The 14732-nt window shown below is 35.3% G+C and overlaps 2 protein-coding genes across 13 annotated transcripts in view; one reads left to right on the forward strand and one right to left on the reverse strand.

Moving 5' to 3' along the window:
• The window catches only part of LOC117159419 (DNA polymerase epsilon subunit 3-like), a 36150-nt gene that overhangs the window by 9361 nt on the left and 12057 nt on the right, over positions 1-14732 (forward strand). For all 11 annotated transcript variants that reach the window (XM_076623010.1, XM_076623002.1, XM_076623000.1 and 8 more), the window contains exon 2: positions 13495-13672. The gene's annotated coding sequence lies outside the window, so the exon portion shown is untranslated. The remainder of the gene's footprint in view (positions 1-13494; positions 13673-14732) is intronic.
• On the reverse strand, positions 30-10567 carry LOC117159454 (uncharacterized). Of its 2 annotated transcripts, none has more exons than XM_033339300.2 (8): positions 10306-10567; positions 8547-9140; positions 7482-8396; positions 6846-7182; positions 2814-3141; positions 1186-1309; positions 948-1108; positions 30-693 (listed from the first exon to the last, which is right to left on the reverse strand). In XM_033339300.2, the coding sequence occupies exons 1-8, from the start codon at positions 10489-10491 to the stop codon at positions 633-635; spliced, it is 2706 nt and encodes a 901-aa protein (XP_033195191.2). In that variant the 5' UTR covers positions 10492-10567; the 3' UTR covers positions 30-632. The 2 variants fall into 2 exon arrangements, with proteins under 2 accessions (XP_033195191.2, XP_033195189.2); XM_033339298.2 differs by having other exon boundaries at positions 948-1114.

Raw genomic sequence — 14732 nt, forward strand, 5'->3', positions numbered from 1 at the left:
TCAATACAGGAGTCTAAGAATTAACTTCGTTGTAAATGATTAAGATAATTTATCTATACATTTTATTGAGCTATACATTTTCATACAAAGAAACAAGTTATAAATATTATACAAAATAATCAACTTTGTTTTGAGTTTGTGAGTTCTTATGTATTTTAATTCCTATAATAATCAATAGCAGTGACGTGACTTTTTACTATATTTGTAATCTTTAATTTCGCTTCATAAATCTCTTTTTTTCATCTTAATTTATTTCCTGAAACACTGTTGTGTATTTATATATATATATCAATAAATACTCTAAAAAATAGGCAGTTGATATGCATATACATCTAAAATTCAACAGAACCAATTCAAACATTTTATTTGTTAGATAGGTGAATATCTCTCGTAAATTTACAAGATGTAATTTAATTACACTTTGTTCGACTCGTATCTAAACTCTAAAAATACAGTATATTATCAACTACGAGGTCAGATCGCTATACGATTTTGATCGTCTTGTTTTAACGTGTATCAATGCTACTTTTCTTAGATCCATGTTTTAGATAAAAATAATAAATAGTTAGGCGATTTCATACAAAAGTACTACAACAGTTTATAAAAAAAGAATCTTGCCATCGATGATGCTGTTACAAATTTTGTGAAACTTTTTTCTGTCTTAATCGATATTCCGTTGGTGTAAGCATACCCCTGAAAAATAATTTCTTTCTTAATAAAATTAATTAATTTATTCTAATTACAATAATTCCGTGCACAATGTTTAAAAGAAATCTAGGCCGATACCAGAAATTAATTAAATCATTGTAATTATCTGTGTACAATATTTTAAGCAAACACAAATCAATGCCAAAACATCAAACTATTATTATAATATTATATTTTTAATATTACAGCACGTAGAAGAACATTTTATTTACATTATTTAAAATTGTTCACATTCAAACCTTAAAACCGTATCAAAAGAAACGCAAACGCCTTTGTCGCACATTTTCTTATAAAGATGCCAACATTCTTTCTCTTTATTGGTTTGAAAGTGTGGTTCTGTAGACATAGATTGCACATGTTGAAGAGTTTCCTTTGGAGGTGGTGTGAGTGCAGATTTTACCTGCAACTTTTATAAATTGCTTCTTAATAATTAAAAATAAGTCCATTGTACGTAACGCAATGAAATATTTGCCTTACATTCGCGGTGGAATTATTTATGGATGTATTAATTTGTCGCGCGGGAATCTCCATTTTCTGTGGGATTAACCTCGGCGACTCGTGCATTTTTATTTTTAGAGATGTCGTTTGTCTCTCCATTCCACTGTAAAACAATTTATTCTAATGTATGTTGCTCTGTGACAGACATGACCCATCTTTTTAGGTAATGGTGAAATTACATTAGGAATAATAAATTTATTCACTTTTAAAGAAAAACATCAAGTGTTATTACTTTCGTATAAAATGGGAAAGTTATTCACTTCAACCAAAGCGCAAAGATGTTTATAACGTCTTTATTAGGATGAACTTTTATCATTTGGTAAGTACTATGTACTCTAAAAGTTACTATCTACTCTAAAATTAACTTTTTTTGTTTTACCCTGTATAATCAAAGAGTAACTTATCTATTCTATTTCTCCATAAATTTACGAGTACACTTTTTATATATTGCTCGAGATATATTCTTTACACGATTTTCGTAATATTCATCGAAATATATATATGTATAAGCTAGTGAGAAACTTTTTACAAACGTACTTATTACTCAACCCGATAGAAAGATTGTGAAAGGAAGGAAGGAAACAGATATTAAAGTGAAATGTACGTCTGTTGGATATTTTAGCAAACTCATCGAGAAATCTATCGTTCACGTGATTTTGTTACCCTCGAATAAAGAGGAAACGTATTATAAGAACTATTAATACAGCTCGTTCGCTATCCTTTCTATATCGATTATGGTAGGCCTCTTATCGTTCCATTTCTCTCTTTCATCGATATCGTATAAATTCTCAAATGATCGGAATCGTGCCGCGATGTTCAAGCATTGTCGGAATAAAAATTGCTATCGTATCAGATGTCGCGATTAAATTCCCCTCATGAATGCATGTTACAATAAAATTGGGTAAAGAAATATGTCGTTACAAATCATTTTCTTGTTACGTAAACTTGACACACTTATATAATATAATAATAATACTTGTTACATTTTTGAAAATTCTTCATTTCTTGTTTAGAAAACTTTTGTTACATTATCTAATATATTGGATATGCAAAAGCGTGTTGATGATATCGAATATGCAATAATATGCAAAGACTTTTTAATTGCATAGCACGTGTGATAAGATAAGCGAGTATATTCGTGCGATTTATTTTCGTTCTCCTTAAAATGTAGCCAATTCCTTAGTAATGAGAAAACGAGTCTGATAACGTTCGAAGACGAATACTCGTTATTTCATTAATTGAAAACCTTTTTCCTTGATGAAAGCTATAATCGCGTAAATTATATGTACATGCATGTAAACATATAAAATAAATCATAATTATGAAAAAGAGATAGGTTAAAGAATTTTAGGGAAATTTTAGAACTGCTTGTTGCGATATATCCTTTTACAGATTCAGATATTTTATTAAACTTTGTTCATCGAACCAGGCAATTTTTTAACAAAAAATTTTGTCATATCTGTGATATTTAGCAAATTGCATGTACGTATTTCATTTAAAAAACTATCGACCTAATTTTACACGATACAGTTTATACGATTTGTATTATGCTCTTCGCCAAGGTGCTATTAAAGAATCATGAAATTCTATTTGTTTTTTATACTCACGATCGTGATGGCGTGCTACGAGTTTTTAGTAATTTCCGTTTTTTATCGTGTAGATCACCAATAGGCACGGCCAGGCATCTCTTTTCACGATCAGTCAACGGAACGTCGAGCGGTTCCTCGACGTCGTGAATCAATGCCAGAATAGGCAGAGCTAAACCGCCGGTAACGTCCGTTCTCCAGGACATTGTTTCCTCGCTCGACGAAGTCGTTCCGTTTCCACGTTGTTTAACGATCGCCAGCCTCGGTTGTGTCGTTTTTTTCTCCTCCCCCGACGACAGTTGCTGCTCTTTCGATGAAGCATCCTCGTCGAAGGAATTCTGAAAGGAAACTGAGCAACGACTTCGATTTTGTTGATGATCTCATTCTTGATGATACGAAAATTTTGCAGATTTCATCTAGTTTAAACACACATGTAAATAATATCTAAGCTATTTTGAAAGAGATCTATATAAAAAGTTTCTATTTATTTTTATTCTGTTTCTAAAGATATTTAAAATATTTCAAATGCTATTTAAACTAGCCGTTTAAGCTAGCATCGAGGCAACGTTAATGTTTAAATACCTGTACATACAGAAGATAGTTTTCTAATTTTATTCGAATAAATCGAAACTATATTTGTTCACGAACGACAATAGTCACGATATGTTCGTAATGATTGTATTTATTTAATCGATTCCATTTGAATAAATTCGTTCGATCGCGTTTTTATTTGGCTACTGCCAAGATTTTCTCGTCTGTTCAATTTAATCAAGGTAATATCGAGCCGAATTTTATAGTCACGATAAGTATGTTTACCAAGTAACCTGATTTAATGGGCTGGTATTCGCAACACTTTGCCGTTTACCGAAAACTGGGCCAAACGATATCTCGTGTCATCGATTCGGTTTTACAGAGACTAAATGAGCTATCCAATATTTTTCCACGAATCGTATTCCATCTCCATTTTTTTCCTTCATGCCGTTTCGTTACCAATCGTCTTTTACCAACTCCACGACGATATATTCCGGTCTTAAAGACGATTGGAAGAAGAAAATTGCGAAAGACTTTAAAACATTTTTATTGCTCAATTTTTTCGTAATAAAAAATTATATATTACATGTAGAAGAAATATAAAAAAATTCCTTTATATTTCAATCTATTTTCTTATTGCTGGTCCAAATGTTCTTCGAACTTCTCTTTCTTCTTCTCACCAAATTTTGATTTTATCTACCCAAATGCGTTATTTATAATATATATCTGTATATATCATATATTATATATTAAACTATAATATATATATATATATATAATTATTGAGTTGGCAACTAAGTGATTGCGTATTTTGTCAATACCATCTAATGACAAAATCCGCAATCACTTAGTTGCCAACCCAATAGACCAATGGAATTAAACCAATACGAATGGGTAATTAAAAAAACCAAAAGTAATTGGTAATTACGTTTCTGTCTCGATAAAGGTAAACATAATGTCATGGAAAGCATTTGCATATTTAGCATTTAAGTAATTATTAAGTAATTATTATTTAAGTAATTATATAAGTAAAAGCATTTAGTAATTATAAAAATAAAAATTATAATACTAGTCATTTTAATTGGTTCGATAAGCGTCTTCTATCGTTGACGTTTTGATTCATCGACACTTCTCACGATCTTCGAAAGCGTATACATACTTTACGAATAATCGTTCTTAGAAGTTTCATCGTTAAATCGCATCGGCGTTTACCCTGACCGAACAGCCATCGATAGAAGTGCAATTATTAAAACCCGATTACGTGGCGAGTTTCAATGGAATATTTCGCTTCAGGGTCAGTGGCGTAATAGAGAAGAAGTTTGGTCGATTTAACGTGTTCGATCCTCTTATTGTCTTCACGGGTTTCATGTCGTTGCACGATAGAAGTTCCCTTTAATTAGCGACGATATACGTATTAAAGGAACCAAGTCAAGTGCTAGAACGATTCGAGAGCGAAACGTACCCTAAGGAATTTCTAACCTCTGCTCGTACCTTAAATTTCTTGCAAGAAGAATTTCCCGTGATAAGAGATTAAGGGTAATGTATGTGCAAGCTGCAAACAATCGGTATGCAAACGTAGAAGATTTGGTAAATTTCGTTTACGTAAAAGTGAACTTTCACAAATCAATTGAAGTACGTTAGTATTCTTCTAGTGTGTTAAAGGCATGTTAAAGTTTTAAGCTTCACGTAAAACGATTAAGAATTTGAAATAAGTATAAAAATATTTTATATATATATATATAACATAAATAAATCCGTAGGATATTGATATTTCATGTTGCGTTATTACTATTCGTTCGTTCGATATGTATTTTATGTACGGTGTATGGATACTATACGTGGATAATACAGCGTGGTGAATTCTATACATAGAATTTCTTTGTAATTTTCAAAGTGCTGTTCATCGTGGATTAACTTTGAGAGAATTTATTATTTTAGACACGTTGGTCGTTTCTTTTCTTTACAGTCGAGTAATTTGTAGTAATAAAAAAGTATCCTCGTCAAATTCGTCCGACGTTTCAACGAATAACCTATGATACGAAGACACGTTCGATTTATCTTCGAATGAAAATTGATCGTTTCTACGAAAGTAAACATTGACATGAGATCCGTGACTTCATAATTTGATTAGACATCATTTCTTTGCGATATGGTTGCAAATACACTCGTGTCAGTGGTATAATATAATGAGTACTTTGTTTAAAAAAAGACAATGAAACGTATTGTACAAATATATTAAAGATGCTTCAAGAAGAGTATCTTTCTCTTCTGTGGAAAAGTATGTACAGGCACGAGCGTTCGTTCTTTTCGTTACGAGCTCTTCAATTTTTTTACGAACGAAAAAATAAAATTTTATTGCAACACGTTCTTTTCAAAACGGTATCGTTCGACCATATACGAGACTGGGAATCTTCCGTGTGAGGGAACCTTTAAAAGTTTGCGGAAGATCTCGTAGAGATTCGTGCGGATAATGAACAAACAGTTAACAACGCGTTCTTTCGTACGTGTTCTTTTCTTTGTACTTGAAGACAGGACCGGTAAACGAAGATGGACATTTCGAAATAATTCGCGGCATGCGCAGCTCGCGTGTCTTACGTCGCTTCTAATTAACTCGTTCAATTATCATTCCACGGTCGTCCTTACACGCGCACGTGTGTTATTAAATTCTTGCACGATATTCCTTCGCGAACACGAGGATATTGTCATTCGCAACTTGTCTCAATGCGTTAATCTAATCGTGCTTAACACAATGTGGGTGATCTCATAAAGTTTAGATAAATGTTGAAGAAAAACAGTTAAGCCACGTTGTATCGATAAACTTATGTTTTGCAGCTTTTATTAGCTGCTATAGAACGATATATATATATATATATGATATACGAGTTATGTACAAAATGTTGCGGAATAACGAAGTGGCAAAAGAAAATGTCTTTTTCGTCTTTCTACAAGATCTTTTGATATCGTTACTGATAACTAGATTGCGAATTTACAAGCAGAAATTTCTTTCGTATACCAAGCATTGTAAACCTCTACTTTGTATATTTTCGCGTGCTACGTATTCTATGTATTTTTACAATTTTAAATTTCCCATAAATCCATTAAAAATTTATAATCCAGCGATGACATTGAAATCAAAGATATTTTGTTGCCAATGATATTAGGATCAAAGATATCTCGATACACTCTTGTCGTAAATCTTCTATCATAAGGAAGATAACATTTGTGAGTAAATTAAAATGCAAAGCTCTAACTATCTAAAAACTGGAAGAGATGGTTTTAAAATTAAAAAGATCCGTTAAAAGATAAGACAGGCTTCTTATATATGCGTGTGTGTATTTCTACAAAGTCTACGAGTGATCTACGGCAAAGCAGCTACCGAAGAAATAAAATTCGGAACTAGAAGATAAACTCGACTTATGAAATTGTCCACAGCGAGACAAGTAGCCTCGAGTGATCGATTAATTTCGAGCAAACCATTTTTTTTTTTTTTTAACTAAAAAGCGTTCAATGTTCGCTATCTACCTGATTTGATAGATTTGCCTGTGCTACTCAAAGCCGAATTAATCGAAGTTTTAATAATTGATGTAGTAGGTAGTTTGCTGCGTAGCTCGTCGATCAACTTATCGTCCCTGGGTGAATTCTCGGTATCGCTATCGCTGTCTGCAGAGCTAACAAGGGATACCATTGTAACGATGTCCATCGTTCTGGAGTCGATCGAATTCCTTACACGGCCAGCCGATTTATTCCGTGATTTTCCATCTTCTTCGTGTTTCGAGTTGCTTCCTCCCCAAAATCGTCTTTTCGCGCTTCTGGATCGCCTCTTCGATGGCGCCGATCTCACCGCTCGATTTGACGATATCTAACGTGTTAATTACGTAATTCGTATTAATCGTATAAGAAAGAAACTTCGAGAGCATCGAACAATTTACTTAATAATAAATCAAGTATCTTGAACGATCGCATCCACGTATGATAGAAGAAATATTGCAAAAATTTCGCAAATGGAATGGTTTTCATGATGAAGATAAAATGTTTTTCTAATTTTTATCACCTCCGTTTTGCCTCTCTTTTATCGCAATGATGTCACGTTTCGTGGAAAGTACCACGACGTGTCGCTTAGAAAAAGTTGTGTATTTGAGAAAAGAAAATAAAATATACCTTCGTCAAAGTCATATCTATTTTTTCTATCGCGTTATCTTTACACTCCACATCTTGCTCGCCCTGATTCTTGTTCTTCCCCGATGAATCAATCACTATGTTAATCTGAACGCGATTATTCCCCGAAGTTGATTCGAAACGTCGCTGCGGAGGCGCAGAACAGGTCCTTCTCGATTTTCCATCGATCTTCTGGTTTTCCATCGTCTTCCTCGAAGGTGGATTCCTCTCGTTCACCGAGCTGCATCTCACTTCCGACGAATTTCTCGAAAACGTAGCTTTGTCGATCGTAGAACTATCTTTGTCCTCGGTTACGGTGCTAGTCGATGGAGTCTTTTTAATCAAATTAAATCGATCCGCCTCGTTTGTTCTCTGGATCGTCGTTGTCTTATCGTCTACCGAAGCGTCTCTGCTTTCGATCGTCGCTTTAACCCGCGCGTTTTTCTCACTTACGCGAATCAATTTACTATTTGCAGCCATCTTTGGCGTTACGTTCTTCTCGCTGACCAAATCACAGCGAAACTCGATCGGGTTCTCCTCCGACGCGCCCCTTTTGTTCGTAACGTTCTCTTTGCTCTGTACGATCGCTCCGGCTGAAGTATCTTTCTCCGTAGCGGTACGATCATCGATCGACGATTTGTGCGGTACGTTTTTATCCGACATAGAATTCCATCTGAACTCCGTTGACGATCTAATTGGGTCGAGGAAGGCTCGGTTGGTACCGCTATGAAAGCTCGCACGCTTTTGTTTCGCCGATGAAAAATCCTCCTTCGACGCTTTCGCAACTGCCAGGGTCGAGTTTTCGATTTTGATCGACGGCAACGTTGTGTTTGCAACGCGATAATGCGAACAGTCGATGCTTGCCGACGACTTTTTCTTCGTATTGGTATCGTCGATGTTCGAGTCCCTCGATGTTTCCTTGAAATAGAAAATAATCCCAATAGAGGAAAAAACGAGGGAATAATTGCTTGAAACAAGATAATCCACTTGTATCGTATTAGTATATGAATAATATTTTTTGTCTATCAGCTTTACAAAACCTAGATCTACGATAATATCCAATTATACCTCGTTCAATTGTTCCTTTTCTACGTCAGCCTCTTCTCGTTCCATATTCTTCATATTTACAGAGACCTTGCTTTCTTCTAGAACCTGCTTCGTTTCAGTGGAGGATTGTAGAGACAGAAGCGACAATTCTCTGTCGCTTTTCCTCGAAGTAATCGTATCGTCGTTCTCTGATAAAAGTCTCGTTAATTTGTTAGTAATAAGTTCCTCCTCTTCTTTTTCTTCTTTCTCGTCCGGCATTTTAAAGTCGTTAAGAGGTATTTCGATTTTAGCCTCGTTGTTTTCTCGTATAGGAGATGATGGGACAGTGGTCGTAGTATGATTGGACATTTCAGACTCGCATCTTTCATCCACGGTTTCACGGGCAAGAAAAATGTTAATGTTGGCTTTATTCTTCTCGCGATTTTTCCAAGCAAGCCTCAGCCTCTCGGCCAGTTCTAATCTCGAATAAAGGATCGTTGGTTTGTCCATTCCCGCGAAATCCCTTGACCTTCGGGTGGTCGATTTGGATCGTCCAGGAATTTGACGAGCCACCACTTCAACTTGCCCAAGTTCTTCGTCATTCTTTTGGCGGTTTTCCTTCCAGGCAACGCGAACCTGAAATTCGTTGGCCACTATCATAGAATTAATTCTCAGTTAGTATCATTGGGTCGTAGACGATCTACGACGGTTTGAACCGAGTTACCTAATATCGAAATGCATCGTTTTAATTTATAACTTTGTATTTTAAAAAGACGTATAGACCATCAATGATGTTTGTTAGAATTTCAAGTATAAATTAATATCGCGTCTACTCCAAAGTTAAATAATTCCACTCAAATCTAATTCGATATATAGTCACTGGGACTACGGGTATTTATGTACCTATGGAAAATGTAAAGACGAAAGAATGCTCAATTTTGTAGAACGTATAAAAATATCCAAATTATGCAAATTATACATGCGTGTAATATATAGAATAGAGATATTCAAAGTAAAGTATACTTTATAATATCTAATAGGTAAAACAAATTTCTATGTGAGTATTCATATTTTTTTAGTATCCAAATATTCTCTTATATCCAAAGTATTCTTTTACATCCAAAGTAAAATACACTTTGTAATTTCTAATAGGTAAAACAACTTTGCATGTAAGAATTCATATTTCTTTAGTATCCAAATATTCTCTTATATCCAAAATATTTTTTTATATCCATAGTAAAGTGTACTTTGTAATTTATAATAGGTACAACAACTTTCCATGTAAGAATTCATATTTCTTTAGTATCCAAATATTCTCTTATATCCAAAGTATTCTTTTACATCCAAAGTAAAGTACACTTTGTAATTTCTAATAGGTAAAACAAATTTCTATGTGAGTATTCATATTTCTTTAGTATCTAAATATTCATTTATACTCAAAGCATTCTTTTACATCCAAAGTAAAGTACACTTTGTAATTTCTAATAGGTAGAACAAATTTCTATGTGAGTATTCATATTTCTTTAGTATCCAAATATTCTCTTATATCCAAAGCATTCTTTTACATCCAAAGTAAAGTACACTTTGTAATTTCTAATAGGTAAAACAAATTTCTATGTGAGTATTCATATTTCTTTAGTCGTATCCATAAAAATATACATTTGTATAAAAGTTCACGGTCTAGTGCTCATCTACAATTCGTCGTACTACAGTCGTACAGTATAAAAAATATAATAAATACAACATGTCAAATATAAAAATAACAAATAACAAGAAATATCGTCAAAGAAATCGAGGATACCTTAGGTCTCTCAGAGCCGGATTTACCGCTCGTTCCACGCTTGCCACGTGCGAAGGGACTCGCGCAGATTTCCAACGATTTGTCATCCTCCGCGGATCTTTGTCGTCTAATTTGTTGACGACGAGGCGCAGGTGGTTGCAAGGACAATTGTCTGATCGGTCTGATCGGTTTTTCGGACCCTGACATTCCGATGCTGGCAATCGCCTCTGAGGCTACATTCTACGATAACTTTACATTAGCTTTCTACCATATACCAAAAAAAAATAAACTAACGAAGCAATCGTATTAAATATTATCAACGTTATCGATAATTTGAAAACGTACATTCGAAGCATAATAAATCGGTTAGTAAATCGCTACTCACTCGACCCGTTTACGATTCATACGAAAGATCGAAACGTAAGCGCGATGGATGAACTTCCATCGTGGTGGCGGCGCGAGCAAACGCCGACTGACTAACTTCATCCATTGCCCTCTGACACGATCGTTCACCACCACTGCCATTTCACCGATTTACCTTCGTGTTACCTGCCTACCACCAGCAATCGGTGCCCGTGTACACCCACAGAGTCACTAACACGTTGTCGTTTCCACCCGCTTGCCAGTGAAGGGGTGGTTGAACGATGTATTGCTCCGTTTAATTCGAACGACGCCCGACACTACCACACCTATACTTTAATCACAGCCACACTGTGTTAGGGAGGAATGTTAGGGTGGTCGAACTCGCTCACGTACGCTAACTCGACATGCATTGCCCTCTGATTCGCGATCAGTGGCGTAACGCGAGACGCTCAACACCCCGACGGTAGCGATGGTTGCGCTTTTTCAATTATTTGTTTTATTTTGTTTCAGAGAAATACTCGATTTTGAGAGTTTAGAAGTTCTTTTGGGGAGGTGGGGGGGGGGGAGGTTTAGAGACGTTTGCGTTTAATTGATATCTTTGCTGCCTTGGCTGGTCGTTGGACAAAACGTCCTACCCATTCATTTTGAAATACTTGAGAAAAACGAAGTCTTTTTGCCTATTGGCGTCTTTGTTCTTCTTCGTAGAATTAAAAATAATTGGATAACTTTATTTGAAAGGTGGAAAGCACGGTGTATATCCTTTCTTTACATCGTATCTTTTTCCCCACTGAAACGCTTATCTCGTGAATAATGGTAACGATAATAAATATATCAACGTATTTCGTAAATAAAAAAATACCAAATAGGTGGTCGTTTTAATTAAATTTTTGTCGATGAGAAATACGATTTAATATCTTAGAATCAAACAATATAATTCAAACTTGATTCAAATACGATTGTTCGATATCGTTTAAGTCTCGCGACTTCACGACTTGTAGTTAAAATTTAAACTAATTGTAAGTGTGTGACTGTACGTGCTTAAATTCTGTTGTCGCAATCGCTTAATAATATAAATAGTATGTTTAACTATATACGGCCCTTTCTAATTAAATTACAGGAATTTTTTTTTAACTAATTATAGACTATTTTTAGAATAATACACAATTTAACAATAAAAACACTCTGACTAGATTTATATCTCTTCCAATATTCTTTACGAAGCACCTTTCCCATAATTCGAATCTCAAAATATCGAACAACGTTTCTTCCAAGATGAGCGTTCAGAAACTTGTATTTCACTATCACGTTCTCCGTTAACCATTCGATGGTGTGTAACGAAACGATTAATTGACGATAGACAATTTAGAAAATAATTATTTCCTTATCGTCAAAGCTTTTTGCACTCCTTTCAATTATTTCTGGGAAATGAATGATCGTAGAGAAGCTGGCTTCTCCACGCCAGGTTCTTCACCTGCTGTAAACTTTCGAAAGGTCTACAAAATTCTGGAACACTTGCTGAAATTCCTATTGTGTTATACGATCGATCTTTGTAACAAACTGTGAAAATTCGCGAGCGAAATCTCCTTTAGGGTGCGAATGATTCGCGTTGTTTCGTTAACCGAGGATTGATAATTGTATCACGTATAATGACACTGATGACGTGAAATGTACAGCACCGTAGCCTCGCTGTTTTCTTTCACCTTTCACCGTCAAAGGGTTAAGAATCGGGAAAATTTTCCTACACGAAACCCTGTCAGTTTTCTTGCATTTAAATAGCATTTAACGCGTGAAACTCGTTTCAGAAATAAATATACAGGATGCCCGATTATAAACAGAACGTGCAAATTACTGGTAAATTATTCACCGTGAAAAAAAAATGCTTCATACAAGAAACGAATGGCTTTGAGGAGGACGTAATTTGCTGTAATTAGCTTCTCTGTAGATGGTCGGGTAGAGGTCATACGAAATTGACGTACGTTTCTCTAAACGGAGTCATACGGTTTTAAATACGATAATCGATCCGTCTTGGTATTTCCTACAAAAAAGTGTTGACCTATTTATGCCGAAAAATCATTGGTTTAGAAGATGTTTTAATCTCATTAAGTATTGCAAAGTGACTTACACATTGAAAGTCAAGGTGCCTCTGAACATTTAACGAAATAACATTTGTAACGATATCAATTGACGTTCTCTCGTCTATCTACTATCGCATTGTAAGAAATATACCCAGTGTAATTTCAGGAAAGTTACAGGCAAGTGTACTTACTATTTAATATCATTTTGCCATATTCAGATCAAAATATCTTCCAAACTAACGATTTTTCGACATAAACAGGTACCTTTTTGTAGGCAATGTCAAGACGAATCGATCACTGCATTTAAAAATATACGATTCCATTAAAAAAAAAAACTCGCGTCATTTTCGTACGATCTCTGCTCGGCTATCTGCAGAAAAATTAATTTCCACCGAATAACGTCCCCCTTTGGGACCATTCGTCTTTTTCTATTTGAACCATCTTTTGATATATCGATAATTTACCGCTACTTTGCGTGTTTTCTTTATAATCGACCATATGAAACATCAAGTGTGTCAATAAATGTAAAAGATTTTTATAAAATTGTCTCTTAAAACGATACCACGAATTCTAATTGTAATACCATGAATTTCACAGAGAAGAATAACTGTGATCGTACGAGGCATCACTTTTATCTCTTACACCGAAATGCCTTTGAAATTATTTTCTGATAATGCGAGTGAATTAAGGCGCGCGTGAAACGTCGCTCCGTTCTAGAAATGCTTTCACGCTAATGTTCTTTCTGCTGAAATATGTGAATTTTATATCCTAGGTTTCTTCGGACTGTTGCATCAAATCGAGCACGCGTCTCCCTCTACCGAAGGAGAGCCAGCGACTCGATATTGTTCGTCGAAGTTATTGCGATCGTGTTCGAGTTCCATCGAAAGGCTGGATCTTACTGGAACGTGTCATACGAGCAGCGAACTTGAATTTCAACCGGCAGTCACCAGGTATTATTGATCAAAACTTTACCTATCATCTGACAGCTTGTTGTCCGATGTTACCATGGCATCGGCGATCATTCGAATTCGTTTTCCTCTCGTTCGTCTCTTTCTTCCTCGCCCCATCGCGAAATCACACTTCACCGGAACCTTCACCGGGCGAGCATTTAAACGAGAAACTTTCGCCGTGGAACTCGGCCACGTCGAATCGCCGAAAATTAAGAGAGCCCAGCCATTAGCGCTTGCAACCCTAATTGCCCCTCTTATCGGCGACTTCGACGTGTTGAGGCCAGGGATGGGCAACACCGATGGATAACTCGTCCATTGGAATCTGTCTCGTCGTTTCTTTATTTTCATTTCCGATTCTTGGTCCTAATAAATACTTAATAAAATTACCGCAATTGTTATTTCAATTATAATTGTACGACAGTTGCTTAATTTTCACGTGGTTATTGTTCCTATAGATCCAGGTGTCGATATACAGTGGCGGACGAAAGAGAGCTTACGAAATAAGAAATATAGAAAGACGTCGTAATTTTAAGAAGTGAATTTACATTTAATAAGAGCAATGAACAAATATAACGATTACCACGGAACAGACGACCGTCGATCATATGGTGAAAGATTTTCAGTATAAAACATTTGAAAATTCACAGTGTATATCATGATAATCTACTTATTGTAGTTTAGTTTAGTTTCTGATTATAGAGCTTTCTATTCGTTAAATGCCAACATTGTTACGTCCAGTTATCGATATTACGATACGTTTGAGGCATTCAGACTAGAAGCATATTCGATATAACGAAGAAAGATATAAGAAATATTCGATGCAACGATTGGTTACATCGTGATATCTTGATCTGATTTGCAAATAACGAGCTTCCCCATCGTTGCACGATTAATACAGCTTATCGAAATAAATTAATGCCACGAACTCGCGTTTGGCTTAGTTTACTTTCTCCCTCAATGTCTCGTTATCATAAGGAAGCCCAATAGTCGGCCTTGACGAATATAATTTCGCTTGCTTTACGATTAATTACGTAATCTGAATTACGAACATAATTTTACC

This window comes from Bombus vancouverensis, chromosome 1 (genome assembly GCF_051014615.1).
Source record: "Bombus vancouverensis nearcticus chromosome 1, iyBomVanc1_principal, whole genome shotgun sequence".
NCBI lineage: Eukaryota > Metazoa > Arthropoda > Insecta > Hymenoptera > Apidae > Bombus > Bombus vancouverensis.

Bases quoted from the DNA above. Each gene is read 5' to 3' on its own strand.
- LOC117159454 (XM_033339298.2), bottom strand. From the start codon at position 10,491: ATGTCAGGGTCCGAAAAACCGATCAGACCGATCAGACAATTGTCCTTG. The intron at 7,183-7,481 runs GTATATTTTATT...TTAACACGTTAG, and splicing joins TAGATATGACTTTGACGAAG to ATATCGTCAAATCGAGCGGT. The intron at 1,115-1,185 runs GTAAGGCAAATA...AATTTATAAAAG, and splicing joins TAAATAATTCCACCGCGAAT to TTGCAGGTAAAATCTGCACT.